At 41.3% G+C, this 27,636-nt stretch overlaps 1 protein-coding gene across 2 annotated transcripts in view; it reads left to right on the forward strand.

The window, feature by feature from the left end:
• The first annotated feature begins 384 nt into the window (after positions 1 to 384).
• The window catches only part of GALNT13 (polypeptide N-acetylgalactosaminyltransferase 13), a 152,085-nt gene continuing 124,833 nt past the window's right edge, over positions 385 to 27,636 (forward strand). Inside the window, exons 1-2 of one of the 2 annotated variants that reach the window (XM_083494134.1) lie at positions 385 to 802; positions 16,807 to 17,043. In XM_083494134.1, the coding sequence (XP_083350260.1) occupies positions 16,902 to 17,043 (142 nt within the window). In that variant the 5' untranslated portion in view covers positions 385 to 802; positions 16,807 to 16,901. Of the gene's footprint in view, positions 803 to 981; positions 1,233 to 16,806; positions 17,044 to 27,636 lie in introns of those variants that run through there. The other variant, XM_083494135.1, reaches the window with a different exon arrangement.

A 27,636-nucleotide genomic window follows, 5' to 3' on the forward strand; every position in this document is an offset into this window, starting at 1 on the left:
AGCAATCCTACTGATGCTTCCCATGCCGATGAAAAAGCACGTCAAGTCCGCGCACCAGAATAGCGGCACTGGCGGACTCAGGGGTCCAATCATCGCGGGAATCCCACCCCCCAACCCTTTATTTTGCTTTGAGCTTCTGCCTCTGGGGAAGCGCTTGGACTGCTGCGTGAAGGCGGCTCAAGAAAGATGCAGAAGGGCGGGCTTGGTTACGTAAACAGACCTAGCGGCCGGAGGAAGACGAAAGCTCTCCAGGCTTTGCTCGGCGAGGGAAGGAGGCTCGGGAGGCGGGGCCAAAGCCTCTGCCACGCGCTCCCATTGGCCGGCTCCGCTCTCCCTCTCCTTTCTCTTCTTCTGTGGGTGAGGAGGAGGAGAGGTTACGTAAAGGCTACCATCGTGCGCGAGCCGAGCCTCCCGGCGGCTCCTATAGGAGGAGCCGGGACGAGGGGGGGCGTGACCTAGCCGCTTTTATCGCGGCCGCTGCTTATTGTTATTATTACTGGTACTCGTACCCAGCGGCGCCGGGAGATGGCCAGGTGCTGAGAGGGAGCTCTCCCTCCGCCCCGGACTCGGAGGCGAAGCGGGCATCTTCTGCGAGATGAAGGAGCCTCCTGTGGCCGCGGGGGGAGCAGCGCGAGGGGCTTTCCCCGGGCGAGCGTGACCTTTCGAATTTGGGGGTGGTGGGGCAGTTTTTTAATTTTGGAGGGGGCGGGAAGCGAGAAGCCCACCCCCGCCACCCCAAATCCTGCCGCTTCAAGTCTTTCCTCAGAGGAACAGCGCGGCGAGGCGAGCTGTCTCTTCGCAGGTGAGCCGCAGCGAAAACCGAAGGGGAGGGCGGGTGGGCGACTGAGGCGCCGCCGCCGGGGTAGCTCCTTTAGCCAGGGGCGTGCGTGTACGTGTGTGTTTGGGGCGGCAGGGGTGCCGCGCGGGAGACGGCGACGCTCGCAACTTCGGGCAGCGCTTCTCGCTCGCTCGCTCGCCTGGCGGCGGCTTCTTTTCTGGAGAGAGCGCGCGAGCCGAGAGTGGCGCGCGGCGGAGCTCCAGCTCCGGGGCTTGTTTGCAGAGGCTGCTAGGCAGGCAGGCAGGCGAGCGAGCGAGAGGCGACGGCAGCAGCAGCAGCGGCCCGAACTTTCCCTCCTCTTTCTCGAGCAACGGGTGTGCGCGCGAGAGAGCGAGCCTTCCCCATTTCGCTGCAGCGTGGAGCCGTGTTCGGCGAGGAGAACCGGCCGTGTTTGGTGAGATGAGGGCGAGGAGGGCGCGCTCGTCTTCCAGTCGGAAATAATAATAGAATGGGTGGTGGTGGTGGTAATAATAATAATAATAGTCATAGCGTGGTCGCTGGCTCCTCTCTTTCGACGGAGAGGCTCCGTAGCTCAGGCTGCCCGTTGTGCTCGGCCCGTTTGGCTGCTTCTTGGTGACACGGGGGGGGGGGGGGGAGGGATCGGGACGTCTCTCTTTCCAGACACAGCCGAGGATGCAGTGCGCCTTCCGTGGGACTCAGGGGCGCGCGCGGGTGAGGCACAGGCAGTGGTGTGATGCTGGGTACGGTTTAGTGCAAAGGTGACCGGGGAACGAGGCGCCTTCCTTGATTCGCCTCCTCTCGCTGCCCGGTGGTGCTTTCTCAAGGAGAGCTCTGTGGGCTGCCCGCCCTGTGCTTCTTAGCTTCAGGTCATGGGCTCGAGATGAGGTGCGTGGCTGGGGAGATAAAGGACAGCTTGATTCGTGATGCCTCTCTCTCTCCCTCCCACTTCATTCCTGAGTGATTGTTGGTGTGAAGGGATTTTGCGACTCTAAAAGGATGCTTCTCTTCACGACCGGTTCAGATCGCCACTCATGTTTAACGATGAGCAAGGAGATAGATACAGAGTGTTAGAAAATGTTCAGGACTAAGGGCTCGGCTGGCATATAATGTGAAGGATGAGCCTTTTAATGGAGGGGTTCAGCCTTGGGATGTGTGCAAGAGGAGCTTTGAAGTATGCCTAAAGTGCCTTCTCCCACATTAATGGAGAACCATTATTGGCCTTCGTTGGTATGAGATGGGGTGCAGAATACTCAGATTAGATGTTCTTCCACACAGAGATGCTTGAACTACCAGACTTTTCATTTATAAAAAATAATCACTTGGTTTGCCTTAATGTTCTCCCATTGCCCTTTAAATATTTTGTGTGCAGTTGCTCCTTGGCTTCCTGTTACTTGACAAAATAAGGGGCACTGTCTCCAATACAACGCCATTTGGGGGAGGGGGAGGAAAAGTATGTAGTAAAGGTATCTGTGAAGGATGCAAAATCTAAGCCAAGAACATCATTGCCTTTAGAAATATGACTCTGTACGTTTCTAACATGTTTTGTGAATCTTGTATGCACTTAACTCTTGTGCAAAGCCTAGATGGCTTGCATATATATTCCACACATAGACCCAAATCCCAATGGAGCTAAGTAAGTGTGTTTGGGATTGCAGAAAGATTCTATGTACGCTTGGTTGAAACTGATTGCAGTACTGAGTATTCTTCCTTCAGAGTCAGCTCCAGTAGGATTCGCCTCTGAGCAAGTGTGCAGAAATCTCTCTAAACTGCAATTCTGTAGAGTCTCTCTGAATGTGGTGAGACTTCCTTCTTTCTTTTTATTTCAAAGCAAGCATGCATAAGTTCAGGGTATCTGTCTCCCTTTTCCCTCACTGATGAAAAGCCAAAACTTCTGTAACATCTTCAAGACCACTTTTGTGCCCACAGTTATAGAAGAGTTAGAACAGAAAATAAGTTTGGTGTTTCAAAGTCATGGTAGATGATAGAGGTGCTTCAAAGTCATGGTAGGTGGCATAGATTGTTCTAAGTGAGCCTCTGGGAATATGATACACAGCAAGAAATTTGTGTAAAAATCAATGATCTGAAACAATATTTGGCTGAATATAAAGTTTCACCAACTAGCAATAGCTTGAGGGATGCAACATTCAGACTTCGGGAAGCTGGGAAACTCTTTTCATCAAACTACTTGGACCTTATACTGATTCATTGTTTCACAAAAGAAATAAAGCTTGAAATACTTTTTTTCTGAAAATTGATTGTAAAGCAGACACATGCTGATATGTGTTGCTTAGATATTGTTGTAGAATTCTGATTTTACTACTGTTTCTTTACTACCTTATTTCCCCCCCTATAAAAACTCCTTTCATTTTGACTGGATTTCTTTTTAAGAATAGATTTCTTTGCCATAGGCAGGTGCCAAGATCAAAGCATTCTATGAGTGCTAGACAGCAAATCTGGGTTTGAATATGAATATTGAGTCTATCATTAGTCTTGAGGAAATGTAGTATAATGATAAAACAGAATATTATATATCTGGTCTTGAAGGAGAGTCATACAAGGAGTCAGAACAGAAACTGCTACCCTTTAGGAGAATAAAGCTGGAAATAAGAATGATATGTCATGCACTGTTTTGTTCAACACACACTTTCAGCTTAAAGGCTTCCAAGAAAACATACGGTAGTTTATCTGTGTTGATTGTATGGTGGGTGCCATAGGTTTGATTTGTGGTTCTTAAGCTGCTAAGGGGTGGAGGGCTTTGCCAGGGCAGAGTGAGGTTGCTGCTTCAGGGTGTCAAGAAAAGTCTGCAGATAGTTGGAGGGAGAGGCATTTGTGTTCTGTTCTGCCTCAACTGCTAAAATAACATGATTGGCCTTGGGTACTGTGCACCTTGACTTGGGGAGAAGTGCATGATTTGCGGCACAACCACAGGCAGCTAAATGATTTGGGTTGGCTCTAGGGGTTGCTCATTTGAGTGAATATTTAAGGGCATGTGTGCTATAGGCTTTAAGAGCCTGTTATTCCAGGCTAACATATATTTCATGTTTGTTTTACAGCTTATGACTTACTCATTTTTAATTTCATTGCATTCTTCCACCATGGAACCAGAGGTAGTGACCAAACCAGGTACTGACCAGGCCTGTTTAGGCTCAGCAGGATAGTGGCTTTGTGTGCCTTCAGAAACGTACCCCGGAGCCTAGAGTGAGAGGTTTACTGGATGAGATCTAGTGGAGCACGATGGATTTGAGTTTGAAGCCTTTAACAGCCATAGTCTACCTTCAGGAGAGGGAGGGAGGTGGACATGATCCATCATTTCCATCAGTGCCCTCCTTCATATGATGACAGTTTCAACTTGCAAAGTTTCACAAGAAGGCTACTGATACAAGAATAACAGAGGACCTAGCATGGTAACAGTGCCTGGATAGAGGAGAGACTTCACATTGCCTTGGTGTCTGAAACCAGGATAGTACATTTCAGTTTTTGTATGCCCCTTGAAATGAAACATCCTGGCTATAATGATGACAAGGCTGGAGTAACACTGAATTAGTGGGACTTGCTTCTAAGTAAGCATGCTTAGGCCTGCTATCACTTTGCCCCTTTTTATGCAAATGGTTCAGAAACAAAATATTTCTAACAGCAATCTTCTTAACCTAGAATTCTACCTTTGAATGGAAACTAGTGGAATTTATATTTCCAAAAGCTCTGTGGTTCTTCATCCCAGTATCTGTAGATGTAGCCTGAAGTCTGCATAGCATTCAAGAAAACCTCAGGGAAAGTCTACTTCTTTTCATGTTCCATCTTGAGGTAGATCCCAGTGCAGTTTTTATTCCAAGGCAGCCTGATGGAAGATTTCTGAAGCCTTAGAACATCTGCAAACTTAAAGCATCACAGGAATGCAGGATACAAATGCAATACTAAGGAGGGAAATGGGATAGGCTATCCTTTGTTGGGTGTGCGCTTGTTGTCAAACCCATGGTTAGGTTTCACATTTAATGTGGATTATCCATTCAGTAGGTATCGCTCATAAATCTTAACATCCACAGGTCATTAAGGAGGGTCTTTTTTGAATCCTGCCACCATCTGAAGTTCAGCTTGTGGATATGTGGGAGAGGACCTTGTCCACAGAGGTGTCTGTAGAATCATAATAGAATCACAGAATAGAATAGTTGGAAGGGACCTCAAGAGTCATCAAGTCCAACCCCCTGCAATGCAGGAATATGCAGGTGGCCCATATGGCGACTGAACCTGCCATCTTGGTGTTATAAGCAGTACTCTCTAACCAACTGAGCTAATTGTCAGCAGTCCAGAGTTTGGGTATCTCAGAAGGTCTGCTTTGCGCTCTCCCTGATCGCCAGGTGGTTATTAGCTTTATTTCAACGGGACTTTGAGCTTAGCTGAACTCTGCTTTTCAAAAATAACAACCACTACTCAAATTTATGCTGCTTCCTTAGTTTATATATTTTATGTATTAGTTTTTATCTAGTAATAAATACACCATCTCGGGCACTATTCTGCAATGGGAAGGCAATATATAAGTGCTATTTATAAATGTGTCTCCCATATGTTTAAATTTTGAGATCTTACATTCAGATTCGCCAAAGGTTACACCTCTTCCACTAAGATTCATGATCATTCATGGGTAATTATAAAAAAAATAGTTTATACTTCTGTTAGACATATAGTATTGAATAACAGAATTGGCCACTGAATCTCTCATTAAAGAGAAGCTGAATATTTGGGTGTTTACTAATCGCCTGAAAATACTGAGCGAAAAATGATTAATGAGACAGGAATAATCAGGATAAACCTATAGAAAGGCGGGGGGGGGGGATAATAGTTATTAGGTGACTACTGCATTTTGAACATGTCCTCTTCTGATGAGTATGTGTGTGTGTGTAGGTTTCATTTTGGTTTGCGAGTAGTTCAGCCTGAGCAGTACTGTGTTCACTGGTAATAACCACTGGAGATCAACACAGGAAAATGTGTGTACTGTTATTTTTATTTCAGCAGGCAGTTTTTGTGTGGGGTGTTTGTTGAAAACCCATGTATTTCTATAGAGTTGACAAACTTCTGTGCATTTCTATAGGTGGACTTTTCCCTCCCTCCTTCCTTTTTAAGGTAACCCTAAGTGCTAGGGTGGGTTTTAAAAAAAATATTAGCAGTTCCTATTGGGGGAACAGCACCTGGCTGTTAATCTTGGAAAATTCAACACTAGTTGTGCATTTTCTTGTCATGCAGCTAAGAACAACTGTGAAATAGACATGCTTTCCCCTGTAACCTCTGTAGCACCTTGGGAGAAGTGCTTTCATGGTAGATGTGAAAATGATAATTGAGTTTAAAGCCCCTTTGGCAATTTCACCTTTGCAGACTCTAACCCTCCCCCCACCTCCCCGTCACTGCAGAGGGGAGGGGAGGGAAGTACCTAGACTCATGTTCATTGACAAAACATTTTCTTTTGCTTTGAAAGGAAGTTTACATATGTCTGTTACTGACTTCTGCTCTGGGTAGGTGGTGCCTACCTGTGCATGTGTGGCCACCTCTCCCCCCCCCTTTAAAAGTCTTCTGCTTCAAATTCTTGATCTCTAATTGCTAAAGAGTTAGGCCAATCATGGGGGACGTGGGTGGCGCTGTGGGTTAAACCACAGATCCTAGGACTTGCCGATCAGAAGGTCGGCGGTTCGAATCCCCATGACAGGGTGAGCTCCTGTTGCTTGGTCCCTACTCCTGCCAACCTAGCAGTTCGAAAGCACATCAAAGTGCAAGTAGATAAATAGGTACCACTCCGGCGGGAAGGTAAACGGCGTTTCCGTGCGCTGCTGTGGTTCACCAGAAGTGGCTTAGTCATGCTGGCCACATGACCCGGAAGCTGTACGCCGGCTCCCTCGGCCAATAAAGCGAGATGAGCGCCGCAACCCCAGAGTCGGTCACGACTGGACCTAATGGTCAGGGGTCCCTTTACCTTTACCTTTAGGCCGATCATATACAATGTGTTGGGAAGAGGGTTCTTAAATCTTAACATCTGTGGGACAGGGATGAGAAAATCTACAGCTGCTGAAGTTGTCTTTTTGACAGACATTCACAGAGTCATAGAACTGTAAAGTCGGAAGAGACCCCAAGGGTCATCTTAGTCCAACCCTCTGCGGTGCAGGAATGTCCTGCAGGAATGTCCTGCTGAACATGTGGCTCAAGCCCATAACCCTGAAATCAAGATTCTCATGCTCTGCTGACTGAGCTAGCAAAAGCCCAGTGAGAAGCTACAGGAGGATTCTCTTCTTAAGTATCTCGTCACTCTGAAGGAACTTTGGCTAAAGTTTATAGTTTAACAAATCTCTCTCTGTGTGCACATGCTGCCAACAGAAGGAAGATACTTTTTTTAAAAAAAAGGTTAACATGTTTCATTATTATCAACTTTATCAACTCAGTTGCTACATTTTTTTTAAAAAAAGGATTAACATGTTTCATTATCATCATCCACTCAATTGCTACATATTATAATTGTTTCAAAAGCTTTTGAAATGGCAATATTAGTGTAAAAAGAAGTAACTGTATTTACAGGACATCGTGCCAATAACATGAATAGTCAGGGATTTCTGTTTTCTTCTTACATATTTATGTGGAAATATTAAATTTTTTTTGTCTTTCTTACTCTTGAAGTTTACAGGCTTGAAAGGTTTTTGCTAAAGCTGCTGCTCTTTGAAGCAGTTTTCCTTTACATGTTCACTTTAGATCTAGGTACTCTTTCTTTTTGTTTTGGACGACGTAGGATTGTGGAAAGGCGTTTGAACCTGCATTGATGGTTATAGAACCTTATGCATGTACCAAAATCAAAAGAACATTGATTTTCTTTTCTTTTTTTAAAAAAGGAATGAACTTTATTTCATTCTGAAAAATGAGATGGGCATTAAATGCAAGACAATAACTTGGTTTATTGAATGGAATCACATATCTAACTGTGAGACAATGCTTTATCCGAACCTTGAATACACTGCTGCAGGTAAAACCTGCAAACTAGTAGACTTACTAAGCAGGAATTAAACATTATGCTGAGGCAATAATTCCAACCTTGCACAGTTTATGGCGCTCAATAGTCAAATCCCAGCCCCTTGAGTCTAATAGTTAACTTTAGTTGGAGGCAGGAACATGGTAGCATGTAGCCCTGTCCTTTATCTCTTTTTCCTTTCCATTTAACTTTGCACATGTGGCAATGGGTCAAATTAGCTGCTACATTATGAAGCAAGACTTGTCTGAGGTACAGTAGGTGTGGCTGCAGTGTGAACTAATGGTTTTGAGTTACATATGTTGTGGAATCAACAGCAGCATCCCTTCACAACTTGATATTTTTGCTTATAGTGAATGCCAGTTATTGAATGTTAGCTTTAAAAGCAGGGATGGGGAACCTTTGGCTTTCCAGATGTGGTATGAAGACTGCATGCAGTGTTTGGTATATGGTCCTGTTGCTGGTTGTCCGCATGCCACATGGTGTTCTTTCCCCATGAAATGGGTGGAACCACGGCTGGACCTAACGGTCAGGGGTACCTTTATCTTTATAAGGGATTTGGGCATTTAACATTGATGTAATATACTTACCTCGCCAGAATTTGAAAAATCTAGAAAGAGAGTGAGTGTTTTTCCAGGAAATCTTGTTTGCTTCTTGGTGCGCATGCCTTTTGACATAATGTCATGGCCTCCTCAAGCTTCGTGTGAGCTTCTGTAGAAGATGTTTGCTGTGTGCAAAGTGTGGCAGGTTGTGTAATAAGAAACCTTTAAAAAACAGAGAACACACTTCTTTTCTAAAGTTAGTCTATCTGTAATGTAAGAGTAATGCAAACCATACAGCAACAGCTCATACCTAGAACTAACTTAGTTGGTCTTTAAGGTGCTACTGGAAGAAATTTTTTTATTTTGACTATGGCAGACCAACACGGCTACCTATCTACTACAGCAACTGGGATGTCATTCATGTGTAAAAGATGCAAAATCTACTCGATAGGAATGTGCATTCTAACCACATTCTATTTTCTTTTCAATTCTGCATTTTTGTTGGTTTTTAAAGAGAACTCATTGCACATGCTTCATACACAGAGAAGCCCCCCACCCCCCCTGGCAGCTTAAATTCAAATATTTGGAGATTGTATCGTGGAATTGTATAATTGTAGAGTGGAATTGTAGAGGCTCATTGTCCAACCCCTTGCAATATAGGAATCTTTTGCCCAATGGGGCTCAAACCCACAACCCTGAGATTAAGAGTCTCATGCTCTACTGCCTGAGCTATCCACAGGGCTTTAGTTACAAAACAAAACAAAACAAAAAAACAAAAAAGACCCCAAAACAATTGTGTGGACATGAGTTTGGGACTTGGTAAACAGTTATTCTGCATAGGGCTGGGACCTAAACAGCAGTTTGGTTGCCCAATAATCTGAAATATCTTCACCCTGGGTGCCTGAGCACCCACAAATTTCAGCGCCAGGGCCATGCATGCACCCACAATCATGGAGCCAAGCTGGCACTCCTGACTGTGTTTCAACAAACGTTTAGTGTATAAACCATATTTGGAAGTAAGTCCCATTTATCTCAGTTCCACTTTCTATGAAGGAATTGGTTTTCCAAGCCCTTGTTACAAAGGAAGGAAGGAAGAGTTTCTGCTTATCAACAGGTAGCTCAAATCCCATAGAACTCAATGAGGTTTAACCATCCTGAGTGTTTCAAAGATTGCAGCCTATGGAAGTTGCAGTGTCTGTTGAAGATACTGCATTTTCATTGCTTCCTGGAGTAAGTAGCTTTGAGGGGAAAGAGCCTGTTGACAGTATGACAACAGACCATCGTGTGGAATAAAATTAAGGCAATATCCAGCACTTTTGAAAAAAATAGCTGATTCCTTACGTACTTTGGCTACAGGTTAAATTACCAAAGGCAGCAATATGTGTATCACAGCAATCATAAATGGAATAAGTGCACCGCCTTAACAATGGATTTTTATGGACAGAAAACTTACTGGTAGAATATCTCAAGCTGAGCAATGGTGACATGTTTATGTAGCCTGATCTATCTATCTTGTGTTGTTGTTTTTTTAATGGCCTTTAGAAATACAAAATATATGTAGCTGTAGTATGCTTGCATTTATCGAAAAGTAGCTTAAGTAGGTTTTCCCCCACCCCGACTGTTTTTGCCAACTCATTTTCTGTGAATTGTGAAATACTTTAAAAGTTTAAAATCTGTTATAAAGCTGACAAACTGCACAATGGAAGTGTCAGAGATTCATCTTCAACAGGGGTCAGCAAACTTTTTCAGCAGGGGGCCGATCCACTGTCCCTCAGACCTTGTGGGGGGCCAGACTATATTTTTTTTTGGGGGGGGGAGAAAATAAGAAGAACGAACTCCTATGCCGCACAAATAACCCAGAGATGTATTTTAAAGGAAAGGTCACATTCTACTCCTGTAAAAACACGTTGATTCCCGGACCGTCCATGGGCCAGATTTAGAAGGTGATTGGGCCGGATCTGGCCCCCGGGCCTTGGTTTGCATACCCATGATCTTCATGCACCCACCTGCAAGGGGATAAAGCCCCACCCATAGATCTAAGTTATTGTCTTTGAAAATTATTTTTGCTTCTCTCCAATTCTGGCTAAAATTCATGTTCACTTTAAAACTTCCTCTTTTTTTCTCATTCCCATGTGAAAAGCTTGACATATGAATTCAAATTGCTCATAGTGGAAGATCTAAGGCCCTTTAAGTGTTGTGTGAGGGAACACCTTACTAGTAAGGACACAGGTGGGGCGGCAGAGTGGCTGCTAGGCTTCTAAAGCAGAGGCAGATGGTCGTGTCTCGCTTGTCAAGCGCAAGATCTTACTTTAGCTGCAGCTGCATAAGCTGTGCTTCACGTTGCTGCAGATTAAATGGAGAAATAAGATTGGAGCTGTACAGCATTACTTTGCCAAGCAGCGTGGTTTTTAGGAAGTGTGTTCTGTTTTCTGTGAGGTATCACTTAATCAATTAGAGTTGCTGTTTTTAAAAATAGCACTCCAAAGTGAGGTGGGGCAACTATCTTATTCTTAAGCCCTTAGGTGGAAAAACCTGTAAGGATTGCTGTTATATCTAGAGCAGCAGTGGAAAGTAGTTGAATTGCACTACAGCACTAAAATGGGCAGTTGAATTGAAAGAGAGATAATGTTAAGGTTGTGTTAGTGATGACATTCTGCTGTGCATGTCAACCTGCATATTTTCGAGCAGTGTTCTAAATTAGCCACGTGCATTTTTCACCTGGCTATCGGCCACTTGTAACCAAGTGAAGAGGCCTCTGCACCAAGATGACACCTGACATGGAGGTGCATGCCTGGGAATCATTGGATCTTTAGTGTTTTCACACACTAATACCACATCCTGTAGAATTCTTTCAGTTATATTTTATCTGCACAATCAGAATGAATTTCAGGAACCAAAATGGTTATTTTCTGTGCAGCCTGAGCAGGAGCAGTGAAAAATATTTTAGTTAATTGTTGTAGTTTGTCTTCACTTACCCCATCCCACTGCCTCGCTCACAGTTGTATAGAATATTCTTAGGTGATGAATGGGCTGTGCCACCATTAAGAAAAGGAGCTCAGAATAGCCCAGTACAGTATATATGTGAACTGTCCCTGGATGAAGTGACTTTTCTTCTTTAAGCTCTCAAAGTTCTTAGCCTAGCTCAAGGTTGTCATCTGAACCAGCCAGATATTTAACTGATAACCAATCACAGTCAGTCCATCATTTGAAAAATTAGATTTTAGAGCCATCTTTCCCAAAAATGGCAGCTGGACATTCAGTTTTGGCCATTGTAACCTTGGTTTACATAGCTGTTTGTTCCTAGCTTATATATATATTGAGTTTCTAACACTGCATCAGAGAGTCTTGTGACACCTAAAATACTAACACATTAAGATCTGGCAAGTATAGCTTTACTTCCGTATGCTAAAAGGATAGTTTCTATTAAACTAATTTAAGCTGGCTGTGGAAATAAATGACTAAAATATCATCCATTAGAAGATGATTTTCACCTCTTTGCTGCCAAAAATCTTGGGAACAGAGATTTGACAATTGTTCTTAGCGTTATATATTCACTCTTTAACCCTGAGTACTAAATTCCAGATAAAATAAGAGATCTATTTTAGATATAGTCTTTAGATAGCTTAAAGGAAAGCTACAGTAATCTTCTCATGAAAATGTTGGAAGGAACTTGCGAGGAAGAACCACTAGTACTGTTTTGTGTACGAATTCACACTGTTGGCAGTATTTGTGTGTATCTCAGTGGTGCTCAGGGCAGCTAGCAACAACAGCAATGGGTAGGTTCTATAGCTTTTCTTACATTTCCAAGAAATTGTGCAAATGGAAGCACATCTGTGGCTTTAGTTTACTTTTCTCTCACAGTGCTCTAGTGCAGTTTTTCCAAATCTGCAGTTTCCAGATATTGTACTGCAGCCCTAATTATTGACCACCCTTGCTGGAGATGATGGGGGCTGTAGTCCTACAATATCTGGGGACCAAAGTTTGTCAAAGGCTGCTGTCATGTAACCCTTTCAACAGGTATGGAATTGCATCTTTTGGATCAAACACATTATTATGCATACCCTTTCCCTAGTTAACATACATTTCTCAGTAGCCCTAAGAACAACACTGCCAGGTAGGTTAGTACCATTATCCTCATGTTGCACATTTGTTTGGTGTGGGTGTGTGAGAGAGAAGGCGGGATGGAATATTGTCTTGCCCAAGGCCTGTAAGTGATATTGTGCCAGAGTAAATGTGCATAGGTTTGCAGCCTCAGTTTCTTAGCTTCTAATGTACACTAGTTCCTATTAGCTTTTAAAAAAGTTTTTCAGTCCTTTGCACACTTACTCAGGCAACTCCATTTCCGCCTGTTTGATATAGAATATGTTATATTCTCAGTGAAATGAAGTTATTATACCATATGTATTAGAAGTGCCACAGAATTCTACCAAAAAAAATCTGAGAATGCTTGGCACTGCAGGTACTATGGAGAGGACTACTAATTTTGTTGCCAAGCAACTGCTGTCAAATGCAGTGGCTCACAGTCAAGCTGTTGATGGATTCAGCTGGGGAAACTTAAATGCATACAGAGGAAGGTGATAACATTGTTGAATTGAATTCAATAGTACTTCATAGGCATATGTGCTACATAAGTTTTGCAAAAACAATCAGGTCAGGGAAGGCACCTAAGATAGGGGGAGAAATGGATAATTACTATTAGAAAATGGAGCATCCTGACATTGTTCAACACTGTCCATTCCTAACTCAGTGCTAGATAGATAATATATTGTGACAAGTAAGAAATCAGTTTTGGTATTTGGTTTCCATAGTAAGGAGCAGAAAATGGATTCATTCTCAAAAACCTGTTGCAGTAGAACATGACTAGTAGGAATGTTTGCAGAAGGTATTCTTACATGTTTGTATATTGGTGTGCATCCAGCATGGGGATGAGAACACACAGTCAGGGCCTCATTCAGAGGTAGTGCTAAACCAGAATTGAATGTTGCAAGAGCGTGGTGAGCTTTGAGCTTGCATGCTCCTTCTCCTAGCACCAACTGGTGTGGCTGTGATAAGGCATTTGGAAGCTTTTACTTCAGTTTTAGATTAAACATGGCTGGTCAAAATGCAGAAAAGCTATGATTCATCCAATGTTAACAATGGTTTGTTGAACCAAGACAAATTGAGCCCCTAGAAATGACCACTATCAAAACAAACTGAAACTTTGAAGTCCTTTTATACAGTTTCTTCCTCGGGTCATGTGACTTTGAGCCAGATCTAACTGGAATTGTGTGGGGCTAGTTCTAGGGTAGCAGCTGGGGTTGAAGGGAGGAGGGTTCTCAAAACCATTACCCCAAAGTCTCCTACAGTGTTCTTCTGGCCAAGAGTGGCAGTCGTTTTGGTGGCTGGCAGTCACATTTCCTCCTAGAAGACAGAATGACTTTACATCATTGTGATAGTTTCATTTTGGAGGACTTTCTTTTTGGTGGCTGTCTTCTCCTCACCACGGCATAAATACAGTTGCAAAGGGAAGTGCTTTTGATAATTGTGAAAATGAAAGCAGAAGTTTAAAAACCTAAAAACAAAAACATTACGCCAACATTATGAGCCAAGAGGAAGATAACTGAGGAACTGATGTTGTTTTTTCAGAGTCTTTTGAGAATACTCATGAATACAAAGCCAGTGGGAAGCTTGCCTGTAGCCCATGAAAAGTAGCTAGATGTATTGGATAACCATGACCCTAGTCATGAATTCCCATGTATGATGGTCGTGTGTTAACAGCTGAAGGGCTTCTGTGAAGCTGAATAGTTGTGAGGCTGGAAAAAACTAACTTAGGAGGATTATACCCTGCTTTAACCCAGGAGGTACATTTTCTCTATTAAAATATTACTAAATCATGAATACAGAACAATTATAATCCTCTTTAATGGTAGTACAGTGAGAAGTAATTTATTTCTGTAATTCTCCTTGTCCTTGGTTCAGGATTCATGATGTACATGATCTTTATAGTTGGCCATACTTCCTGCAAATTGATTTCTCTTAAAAGGAAGAGCCATTTTTACAGATATTACTTATTTCTTCTTTATAATGCACATTTCAGCTTTTTACCTTGTTAACAACTCCTTTTAACTAGTAATGTTTTTATAGCTCTTCAATAATGAGATCCATAAAAGCACCACTTCAGGTAGTTTGTGTGTGTGTTCGCTTCTCCAAATATGCAGCACCAAATTCCCATGTCACATTCTGCTTTGAGTTCAGCAGTTAAATTGCAAGTCCAGACTCAGCCTTCCCCTCCCCTTTAAATCTCCTGTGTGATGGTTAGAATAACCTGACTAATAATCATAATAGTAATAGTAATAATAAATAAAATTTATTAACACCCCACACATCTGACTGGGTTTCCCCCAGTCACTCTGGGCGGCTTACAACATATCTAAAAACATAATAAAAACACCAATCCTTTAAAATATGTTCAGAATCTCTTGTGTCTGGCAGTGAGCTGGTGAATTTGCGACCCCCCTACCTGTCCAAATCATAACATTCTGCTTTACAATTCAATTAGAATGTATTTTAAAGGCATTGGGGGGGATTGTTTCAGGCCAAAGACTGGATATGTTGAACTTTTTGGGATAGCAGCCAATATATCTTGGGATGCTGGCCCTGGGCATCTAATAATATAGTGAGGAGGAAATTAAAGAGTCATGAACCTAACAAACTGCATGCTGTTCTGAAATTTCTCAGGCACCTAGTAGTCTGGTCAGGCATTCCTTCTTCCTGCTCAGTCTTTTTCAAGAATATATGTCTCAGTATAATACTCTTATGGTAAGACTATTACACTGAGAACTCTTAAAACCTTAGTGAAATTCTCGAGATGTTAAGGAATATTCAGAAAGAGAGATGAATTTCCAGCACTACAAAATCTACTGCTTCAGCCAAAAGCATTATGAGCCCTGAGCCCTTTGCTGTATTCTTTACCCCTCAAGGTTTTTTTCAGTTGTTTCTTGGGTGCCTGGGGTGAGATCAGGCATGGGTATTGAAACTGCAAACTCCTTCTTACGTGTTTCTCACTGCAGGGAACAGGATGCGACTGAGCTATGTTTGTTTGGGGGACAGGCTTTCTCTATGGCTGTGAGAGAAACCTCATCTAACAGGCTCAGGAGCATGCTGTCTCGAAATTTTTGCAGAATTTAATTCCCACTCCAGTCACTTCAAATTCTCTGTAGAGAATATTGAGGGAGAGAGGCACATGTTCAAAAGTCCACCATTGAGCTTGCCCCAGATAGAAACAAAGCAACCGCTAAATAAAATGATAGTTGTTGGATTGTTACTTGCCTGGCCTTAAATGTTTAGTCGTTAATTTGCTTATTATATTTTAATTCTCATTCCTTCAGAAGGAGCCCAGGGCAATGCACAATGAAAAAAAACAAAAACAGAAAAGAATGTGTCAAATAAAATTCATACAAATAACCACAAACATCTATACATTTTCAAAACCATTACATTTCAGAAATTGCTTACAACTTTTATCAGTATAATTATCCTGAAATCAATTATTTGAACAGATCGATACAGTTGTATGTTTTCAAAAGAAGAAGAATGGTTTTCAAAAGAAGTTAGTGTATGCTTGGTGTTGGTTAGATCCAGTTGTGGGCTCATAAGCAATACTGCGGGACCTCCCACAGGGCTCCCCAGGCTGCGGATAGCAGCCTGCTGACCTGTGTGCGGGGTGCCCTGAAGCAGAGCGCTCCTCACGCCAGGCAGACATCAGCCAGCCCCACAAGCTCGCCGTCATACCGCTGTTCCCCGACCTGGGTTTTTTTTGGGGGGGGAATAAAGGATTTTCCCCCCTTTATTTCCCCCCAACAAAACTAGGTGCGTCCTATGGGACGGAGCGTCCTATGGGACGAAAAATACGGTACTTCCACTTGAGAGACCTCATTTAGATCATAAGGTTATGCTTGTTTGATACCTATGAGGAGCTCCTCTTCTGAACCAGCATAGATTTATAAATATTTGTTATTGCTGCTTTTGTCATGTTCATTGCTTAGTAGGGTGGAAAGGAGTTCTCCTTCTTAGAGTAATGTTGGTTGAGTGCTTAAGGAATTCTGTTTATTGGATCTTGTTTTATTTTTGTATTTGATTTCTAGCATGTCTTTGTTGTTCATATTTTATTGATTTGAAAATCACTTGCAGACATGTTTCTTTGTAGAAAATGACTAATGAATGTAATTGTAGTAAAAATATATATGCATAGCCTGAAAACTGAAAGCTTCAAAGCAATCATTGATAAAACACCTGCTCTGTGTGTTGTTTGAAAGTTTATTTCTGAAAACGTTTAGGTCTGTTATGTGATCTCATTTTCTTACATTTTATGGAAAGCAACAGAAATCAATAATTTATTCAAAAGACAAACAATAAAAAAGCAAAAAAATGAATGTGATCATTTATTGTTTACTCGCTATTTAATTTGAATCCCCCTTTCTCTTAATTTTCAGTGGGATGTTCTCAACATTGCGTTCATGCTGGCATCTTTGGCTTGGATACACCATCAAAGCAGTACCCATCTTTACTACTAATAACTGAACAAAGAATGAGGAGATTTGTCTACTGCAAGGTGGTTCTTGCCACTTCTCTGATGTGGGTGCTTGTGGATGTCTTTCTGCTTTTATACTTCAGTGAATGTAACAAATGTGATGACAAGAAAGAGAGATCCCTGCTGCCTGCTTTAAGGGGTAAGATAAAGTTTGAGGTGTCTGCAATCACAATTTCTTCTTCATAGTAACTGTTGACCTATGTGCTAAGTATGGCTGTCATCTGAGAGCACGATTCCTTAAATCATTGAATTTGAGTCATTTGCCGACAGCTACACAACAATGTCTCTCCCCCCCTTTTATCTTTTTAAATCTCATACCCACTTCCTAAAGAGTTTTGTTGATACATGGGCATTCCTAACAAGATTTATCTAAGGCCTTATTGTCTATCTTTACAGTTAAATGCTAACTATAAGATCCCCAAAAAAGCAACTTTTCAAAGTTGAGTTTCAAGTCTCAGTCTGGTCATTCTGTAATGTTTGTAAACTCTGGAGGGGGTGTGGGGAGAGAATGTGTAGTAAGATCACATTACTGTAGCATGAGAAGCCTACCCTTGAAGAGACTCTTATTTTGTAAGTTAAAAGTATTGATGGGTGCAGATGCATTCCAATATGCTTTAAAAATATATTGTTCCATCAATTATGCTTTTAATCCTAGTAAATTTATTAAAGGTTTTCCCATTTGGACTCTGTAAGGGTCAAGTTTAAGGAAAAAGCAATTGCACAGAAGCAATTCTTACTTAAAAGACTCCCCACAATGAATGCATTCTTGCTTGCTTGCTATTATCCTGTTGTACTGAAAATGCAAACGTTCTAGAAAAGTTCTAGAAAGCAGTTCTAGAAAAGGTGTATTATCTCATTAAAACTTATTGGCATAAATCACAGATGGGGGACTTGTGGCCCTCTAGATGATGATGTAATCCAATTTCCATCATGCCTGACCCATTGGACATGCTGCCTGGGGTTGATGCGAGTTGGAGTCCAACAACATCTGAAGTGCTTTAGCTTTCCTACCTTTGATACGGATTATTTAGAATAGTATTCATGTGTCCATCTGTAGTGTTTCTGTTTGACGCCAGGTTAGCACAGTTGAATTCTTGGATACTGCAGATGCTGAACAGCCCCTATGAACCAAAGAGAGAAAATGTAATTGGGAAACAATTTTCATCAATGAATAGTGAAAAATAATTAGACAACACACAACGTGAAAGAAGGAAGTAAAACTTGTTTAATAAATTAGTCATGATCAATTGTTTTTCCTAGCTCTTAATACAGTGTTTATAAAAAGGAGGAAAAGTACTTTGAGCCTCTAATGGGATTAGGACATGTCGTATCTAACTGGCCCCATTTAACTCCTGCATTTACACATCCTTGGAGTGTATACAGGAGAAGGAAAATGTAAAAGCTCATCATCATTTATGATAAATGTTCGCTTCAATTGATCTACTGATTTGTAGTCCAAACCTGAGAATAAATCAGTCCTCCCTCCCATTTTGTATTGTATGTAGCTGCATCAAGTTGCTGTCTCTGCTAAAAGTTGAAGTGGCTGATGGATTGTTTCAGTATGGAATGATCAGTTTGTCATCTCCTGAACTGATTCAGCCAGCTTAGTTGGCAAGGCAAGAGAAGCCTGATTCAGCAAAAGAAAGAAAAGAGTTTGCTTCTGGGGAAGGAAAGGGAAATGCAGTTTTGTATGTGTTCCTCTTTGCTGAGCTTTAAACACCCCCCCCCCGCTAACCCCCCCCCCCCCGCTATTATGTTGAATTGCATATATGGCTAAGAATTCTAAATGCTAATATGTTGGAGTGGGTTCCTTCTAAACTAAACCAAGAAGCTACTTCATGTGCTGTGTTAATAAAGATCCCTGCAAAATAGTTCCTGACAGAATATTAATTTGTATTTATTCTTAAATATTCTTAGAAGCACCGATTCTGTGCTGTACTTTGTATTTGGGTAGTGTGCGCGCACTCTCGTATTCATGAGTTTCTCTTATTTCTTGAAAAACATTGTGTTGGGAGATTACAATTTAAGTATTACTTTTAACCAATTGCGGCGCTTTTCTGTTATAGTATTAGCCTTGCAAATACTTGTCTGTTGTAAAACCTATGATACCTTTGCTTAAGAATGCATTAGTTTCCAAGAAGTTCTTCATATGATGATGATTCCCCCCCCCTACTGAAATTGAGCCAAAATTTAAGACTTCCACCAGTCTTGGAAGTGAAATTAGCCATCTTTCTTTGTGCCTCAGGCAGATTGTATTCCTTTGTTTAAAGCTAACAAAATTAGGTGTGCCGCAAACCTTTGGCCAGTGGTGTTTGATAAGATAGACATTCCTGTTGAAATGTTAGATTATAAGTTCAATTGAGGTAGCACAGGTCCCCTAATAGGTCCTCCTCAAATGGCCTACACTGATTTGTACCAATCTATCTATTCTGCTGCTCAGAACTGACTGGAAGGTGCCTCTTCTCTTTGTTCATTCTGACATTACCAGATTTTAGGTGGTGTGAGTAGTTCCCCCGCAGAGGGCATCAAGCTGTGGGGTTGAAAACAGAGAAGATCCATGACTGGAAGATCCATTTGGGGGTGCCAAATTTTATTCTCTCTCAGGGTGCCTTGTCTCCAAGGCTTTTGTCATTGTGAGAGAATGTCCTCAGGAGTGACTGGAACACATATTTCAAGGACTGGCGAGGAAGACAATGTGTGACATGAACCTTCTGAGTGACTTTGTGTATTCAGATTGTTAAATTGTTTCTTGCATGGTTGGCTTGTTGCCACCATTTTGTGGAACTAAAGTGGTACAAGCAGCTGAACAGTGGCTGTCTTGGATCTGGGATAGAATAGACCCTGTCAGGTGTGCCTTGATTTGAAAAGATTCTCAATGAACCCTTTGAGGGTTATAGTAGTAATGGGTTAATTTCAATGTTTTGCAAGGCTTTAAGTAGAAAGAAAGCTGTTACCTTGGTGAGATTTGAGGACAAATACTGAACTGTACTGCAAAATGGGTTGGGATTATCTATGGTGGAATTGTCTCAGAGACAGAAGAAGAGACTTGGCTTTGGAGATAAGCTGAACTTGATTTTAAACCTTGGCTGAGAAAACATTGCTGAGATCTTAACTCCTTTTTATGTAGGGCCAGTCTGTTATTGGAGCAAACATGTGCATTTGATCATATGAACTCATTACATTGTGATCAAATGGTACTTCAAAGGGTGAAGTGAGGGAAACCAAAGGAAAGGATTTCCCTAAGCTCCACATTATTTGCTGTGAAATGTGAAGCATCTTAGCTTGCTCTCCTGAGATGCTATCTGTGATATCATTTACACTGTTAATTAGTTAGAGCTGGATTTGGAGATGGGTATAGAGCCCTTGGTTATTTGTTTATTTATTTGTTTATTTGTTTGTTTATTTTGCTGAATGCTGCTGCCTTTACTTTTTTCTTTTTCTTGCTTTTTTGGCAGGCATCAGATATTTTTCTATCTCAGAGGTAGCATTTTTTTAAAAAAATACATTATGCTATCAAGTTTTTTGGTGTGTTTTTTTAAAGAAAAGCTATACAAATGCCCTTACCAGCTCCACTCCATACTGTGAAAGGTAGACTATTATTCTCCCCTGACTAAGAGGTTTGATATGCTGCTATATCTCCTTGATACTCTTTCAAAGTGATTCCAGCTCTAAGAAATGAAGAAATTAACGGTGTCTTATCGCAATTCCCTGGCATTCTGAGGAGAAAACACATTTGTAGTATTTTATCAGTTTAGACAAGTGTAACATTAAGAATCAAAGTGATAGGCTTACAGAGTGGTTATTACACCACTGATAAAACTTTATGATCCATTTACAAAGATGAAAATGAAAACATAACTCTGCTCATCCTGGTAAGTAAGCAGTGCTAGATGTGGGGAAATATTGATCTGTTTGGCTGCTCAGGGCATTAATGAATTGAGCATTCTCTGTATGTCAGAAATGCTGAAACCTGTGTAAACAACGTGCTGCTACACTTTCCTTAACCTTTATGTGTTCATGTGTTGAAGGACACCTCCATAGTTGAAGCTCTGAAATGAAGAACGTCGACTTTATTGGAACTACCTTTGAACTGAACAGTCTCAAATGTCAGTATTATCATTCCTCCATCTTTTCCCCAAGCGGATAAAACACTGCCCATTTTACTGAAAGGTGTAACTATTTTTTTTTACTCATTAATTTATTTTTAGCACTTGCCTTCTGTGTTTCTAACAAATATTTACAATGAAAGATAAACAATGAAAACAAAACAAAAAATCAGTGGAACCAACAGCATCCTTTTAAAAATAGACAAGGCAACATAAACCAAGCTGATGAGGAGGATTTACAAAAGTTCGCTGAAATATAACAGTCTTTGTCACCATCTAAAAGTAAGCAACAAAAGGACCAGGCAAACTCAAACCTTCACAGATAAATTTTCTGAGCAACTCTTTCTTCTCCACACCCTACGGTGTTGTGAATTCAGTTATCTTATATCTGCAGGGCTAGCCCAAAGGCTTACTGCCCAAGGTGGACCTTGACTTGTTGGGATGGGTGCCATGACCAGCTCCAGCTTAGGCTGGTCAAGTAATCCTGGCAACTGTGACTGAAAATCCCCACAAACACCTCTTCCATTCCCTGGTGGGTTAGAAGCTTGTAACATCCACTAGATTTTATATAACTATAAATAAGTTCTAGTTACAGGCAGGTAGGCATGTTGGTCTGCCGTAGTAGAAACAAAATAAAAAAAGGAAGAGGAAGAGACTGGAAAGAGAAGTTGCTTCACAAGAGAAGTTGCTGAATTGCAACTTATTACCAAACTTAAAACCATGGAGAGACCTGGTCTGAATAGAGACATTGGATTCTTATCTTATTATAAAGCTATTTTTAGCCATCTCACCCCTTGCTTTTTCCTGTAAGACCAATTGCAGTTGTTAACAGTCGTCAACAGGTTTACCACACTATCAGCCAATCTCCCATTCCCACCACCCTTCTGAGTAATACCCCTCCCCACCCTCTCACTATATATAAGGGTCTGGTGACTTCTGTTTCAGTGTATCTGAAGAAGTGTGCATGCACATGAAAGCTCATACCAATAACAAACTTAGTTGGTCTCTAAGGTGCTTCCTCTAAGGAAGGATTTTTTTTTATTACAAATAAGTTATGGTAACTGTTAACTGAAAGAATTCTATCTCCTGACACAACCTTTGTTTTATCAACTTCGTTCTGTTAAATAAAGCTTTCTTATTTGCTCAACTTCTGCCTGAGTCTCCAAGTATGAAAGTTTTACCTCACACAAAAACCATAAGACAACTTGTGGTGGTTATAGAGTATATAGAATTATACGGAGGTGGGATCTGCCACAATTAGTATACAGAGCAGTGGGATCCACTTCAGCTGTTGACAAGAACAGTTGATTTGCCTTGGTGATTTTTTAAAAGTCTGGTTAAAACTGGCAAATTAGCATACAGTGGTACCTCGGGTTACATAGGCTTCAGGTTACAGATGCTTCAGATTACAGACTCCGCTAACCCAGAAATAGTACCTCAGGTTAAGAACTTTGCTTCAGGATGAGAACAGAAATTGTGCTCCTATAATATTAACAGTGTTTGGCTACTGGAATATTGAAATGGCCTTGATTTAAAAATCATCTCAGTATTAATCTATTTTATGTTAGGACCACTTGAAAGGACTATTTAAAGTTAAATGATAGAATAATGAATACTATTGCTCTTAAACAGCCCTTGTTTCTCGAGTACCCACTTCATTTGATTCATCTTAATTTGTTACTACCCCACATTTTGATTCATATTAAACCTGTTCTGTGAGACTTATGAAAATGTATACATTTAAACAAGGGATGGAGAATCTGTCTTGATGTACTATAACTCCCATCAACCTTGACCACTGGCCTTGCTGGTTAGGCCTAGAGATTGAAGCTACCTTGATTCCCATGATCAATGATCTTTGTCAGCTGAGAAGTTGTGGGATGCACAACCCTGTTGATTCTCCTTGCCTTTTCAGGAACTTTTGATATCACTGACCAGGGTATCTTCCTGGACGGCTTACAGGATTTGGAAGTGCTTTGCTGTGGCTTCATTCCATGGGCTGCTCGAAAGAATATTTGGATGAGTTTTATTTGCCCTACAGGGAGTTATACTCCGGGAATAAATCTTGTTACCCATGCGATTTAACATCTATTGTATATGAAACTGTTAGTAGCAGGCATGAGGGGATTTGGAGCTATGTGTCATCAATAAATTCAGGATGCAAAAGGAACAATGACATTTACTGAAAGATGAAGGGGGGTTCACATGACACCCCTCATGTGTTGAAAATGCATAGGAGGGGGTTGAATTGTCTTGTTGTGTTCCCCCTATTCTACACCAGCGGTTTGTGCTGCCCATGCCTACTGGTGTTTGGTGGCTATGTGATGAAGGGGTTCTTTCCACCTGTGTGCATAGGTGTACCTATATAGGGCTCCTCCATGGAATGAGGAATATGGACGTAGATTAAACCTTGTATGGGGGAACTCTATTCACATATTATGGTCCATGTGACAACCAGGCACATGAGATACAGGTTGGTGTCAGGGATCATAGTAGCTGTCGTGATTTCAAAGGTGTGTTCAACATGCGACTCCCCACTGGTGAAATTTACTCATTCATACTAATTTATCTTCTCAGAAAAAATTGTTGTTGTGGGATAAGAGGCTAGGTTATCTGTATGCATCAGAAACTGATTAAAGAACAAGAAGCAGAGCAGGAATAAACTCAGATTCCTCACAGCAGGGGGAAAGAAAGCAGTTGGGTTCCTAAGAGATTTGTTTTAGGCTCCATGCAATTACATAAATTATCTGAGTCAAGGGCAAGCAATGAGAGAACCAAATCATTCTGGTGACTAAAGAGCTCCCCCTTTCTCCCTCAAACCTCCACACCTCTTCAGACAGGGGAATGGCAAATGAGGTTCAATGTAAGCAAATGTAAAGTGCTGCGCATTAAGACTAATGTGTGTACAGTGAGTGCTTGAATTGTTTGTACCTTCCAGCAAAGGCTGGAGGGACCCAGTGCTGATGTTTGTGTGTGTGTGTGTGTGTGTGTGAGAGAGAGAGAGAGAGAGAGAGAGAGAGAGAAATAATAGTTGAAGGATCCTAGCAACTACTGGGGTTAGCTTTTGTCTTTGGGCTATCTCAGAGATTACAGAACTCTCTCGATCCTGGGAACTGCAGACCTTTCACTTTTTCCTATTTTCCAGGGACATCCCTAATTTAGAGAAGCCATCATGGTTTCTGATTTGATCCCAGAATGTCCTACTTTCCCTTAGGATGTCCCTATTTTCACTGGAGAAATGTTGGAGGGTATGGAACTGAGCTTTTTTTGTTATTGCTTTTCCTTTCAACAGATTCCTATGTTGTTGTGGAAACATGACCCTGTTTAGGTGTGAGGTTTCCCCCCCTACAGAAATGGATGCTTTCATTGAGATTCCTGCATTGCAAGATGTTGGACTAGATGGCCCATAGGGTCCCTTCCAACTCTACCATTCCATGATTCTATAAGTGATTGGTTTTGCTTGTCTGTTTCTGGGAGCTCCAGCATAAAATCTAAAACGGTCTAGTTGTGTCATTGAATATGAACGAGGCCATTCCTTTTGAGAAAGCACTTGCTTCTCTAAGGAGTGCTTCGGAATAATTTTTGTCTTTCGTCCTGTTTGAAGAATGCCTGCAAGTCATTCCTATGATGAGAATAAGTAAAATTCTACTCTTGTCATATTTGTTTCTCCTGTGTGTCATGTTCAAGTCTTTCTGATTTTAGGGTTTCCGTAAAGGGACATTTTCGTGAGTTCTCCTGTGAAGAAAAGGAATAATAGGCTTTGGGTCTGGATTGAGATACCCCCTTTAGTTGATGTGAGAATTGCTCACATTTCAACCCGTAGGCTGGACAAAACTGATCTTACCCGTAGTTAGGTCTCCACCTTCAAATGAACCCCTGAAGCACATGGATTCCACTGGATGATATTGGTGCGCCAGAGTGAGTTTTGTATCTGGTCATATAGCACTAGAATTGTGCTTAATTGCTTGGGGATGCACAGTCATTGAGTTGTCTGCAATGAATGGAAGTTTAGATAAGATGGTGACTCGAATGTACAGATTCCCCCCCCCCTTTTAATCACAGTGTGAAAATTGCCAGTAAGTTGCTTTCCCTTGTCCAGCTTCAGTTTGACAAAAAGTTTCTTTAATGAAATAATAAAGTATCAAAGTGCAATGCCAGCCTGTAGTTCATATCTTATACGGCTGATGCTTATATCCATACTGCACAGAGCTTTGTGACAAAGTAACAGCTTGCTTTGAACAGAAACACTTATGTAACATTCTGTGTAGAGTAGACATTTACAAGTGCTCCAACCCCATATAAACACAGTGCAGTGGTACCTCTGGTTACGGATTTAATTCATTTCGGGGTAACTAGAGGCGCTGCTTCTGCTCACACACACTGTGTGATAAAGTGCTTCTGCACATGTGCACGACATGGGGAGCGCTTCTGCGCATGCATGAGCAGCAAAACCCAGAAGTATACACTTCCGGGTTTGCCATGGCCGTAATCTGAAGATTCCATAACCTGGAGGTTATACAACAAGAGGTACTGCTGTATGTGGTCTAGGTGGAATTCTTGTAGTGAGCTCTTTGTAAGTCTGACACATGAACTCAACTGGGATGGCCTGATAAAGGAAGCAGGATGTCCAGCATATCTTTAATGGTTCTCCAGTTTGGTTCATTCTCCAGTTAGATGGTCCAACAGGGGGGAAAAAGCATTGCTCCCATGAGCAGATGAATGGAATAGCATTGTCTCTTTTGTCACTCATTGGAAAATCTTGGATATCTCTCTGCTAAGCAAGTGATGAGGTTCATGGTAGCAACCTGGTTTCTGCTGCCTCTAGCTGTGGTTGCAAAACAATGGATTTGTGTAGTGGTTAGAGTGTCAGACTAAAACCTTGGGAGACCAGGGTTCAATTCCTCACTCAGCCTTGAAGCTCGCTGGGTGGTTTTGGGCCAGTCACTGCCCCTCAGCTTAAGCAACCTCCGGGTTGCTGTGGGGATTAATTGGGGGGGGGGAGGTGAGAATCATATATACCACCTTGGTATAGAAGGTGGGGTATTTATGCAATAAATATATAATTAAAGTAATTGGGGGATATTTTGCCATGGTCAGAGCCTGGTTGAAGAGCAGTATAGGTTTCCCATTGAGGGATGTTGCTGTGATCTTTGTCAATTCTCATGCATAATGGATGCTAAGAGAGCGAATGCTGTGTTTGGTACTCCATGTGAAACAGGCCTGACTCCCTTCTTTGCAAGATTGTTGTAAGGACTACAATGCAGAATACAAGGACATTATTTTGGAAAAACGTATGTTTATGTAGTGTATTTCCAACCATTAAATAGGTGTGCTGCCTGATCAACTGCAAGGTTTGGGTTGACTGTACATAGCAAACATTTTTTTCCGTTAAGACAGTTTCATGTGCTACACTGTAAGTACAGACTGTTTCATGATACTCATATATTTAAAAAAATCGAGAATCTATGTGGAATTGAATTTTTAAAAGGTGCGATGTAAGCTGCAAACTTTGCCATGCTGATACTTTGATAACATATTCTGTTTAACTTGTGCAAAATTTATGGTATGATTGAGAGCCTCTGAAAGAAATGTTCCGCCACAAATAATTCATGCATTTAAATTCTTGGCTTTTTTTTTTTAAGATCTGCCTTGGTGTATTATTGATTAATGTTGGTGAACAATTTTCAGCGGCTAGAGTGTGTGGAAATGTATTAAAAATAATTCTATCAGTATATGAAGTGGACATCTTTCAGGTTTTAGTTTTCTTCGTTACATGGAAATTCTTTGGGTACCTATCAAGTATCGTTTAACATAAATATTGTCCATATTCCTCTTCCACACAGACCACACCTATTCTAAATAATCATTCTAAATAGATCTTCCATGTATCCAAGGTACAATATTTGAATTCACTTGGTTTTATAGCTGAGTTTCCATTTATATACCATGCACAAGAATACTTCTGAAAACAAAGCAGTTTTGCAGTGTAGTTCATATGCATCACTCATCCAATATCCAGTGTGTGTGTGTGTGTGTGTGTGTGTGTGTGTGTGTGTGTGTCTAAGTAGACAGGTATAAGACTGCTCTGTCAGAATTGTAGTTTTAAAAAAGGCATATAGAGTGAACATTTTGTAAATGTAGAGCTTAGAGCTACTGGGATACAGTATTTACACTGAACTGGGACCCAGACCTCATTGGCTCCTTCTTTTAACATTCTACTGCCCGCCTTGTGCTGTGATACAGTTGTAGCCACTCTGATAATTGCTTTTGGGCAACATATAAACGTAGGAAATAAACTGCAGCATACATTGCCATCTGTTTCGCTGCAGTCTCAACAAGCTTTGTTCCTTATGAATGAAGTGATACTTTGATCAATGAAACTGAAGTTGCCACACATACCTTTGCCTAAACTTATCTTTCAGCTTTGAAAAAAAGATATGCATTATCTGATAAACAACTTTATTTACAACATTTTTATCTTCTCTTTCTCTCTCTCTCTCCTGCCCCTGTGTCACTTTGCTTCAGACTCCATGTTTTATCCTCTTTCCCATCACCAATTGATTTGTTTCCATGAATGTGCTTTCCAAGTTATTGCTGCACTACTTTTTTCTTTTTGCATTTAATAA

This window comes from Podarcis liolepis (assembly GCF_965112155.1).
Source record: "Podarcis liolepis genome assembly, chromosome: 1".
Taxonomy (NCBI): Eukaryota; Metazoa; Chordata; class Lepidosauria; order Squamata; family Lacertidae; genus Podarcis; species Podarcis liolepis.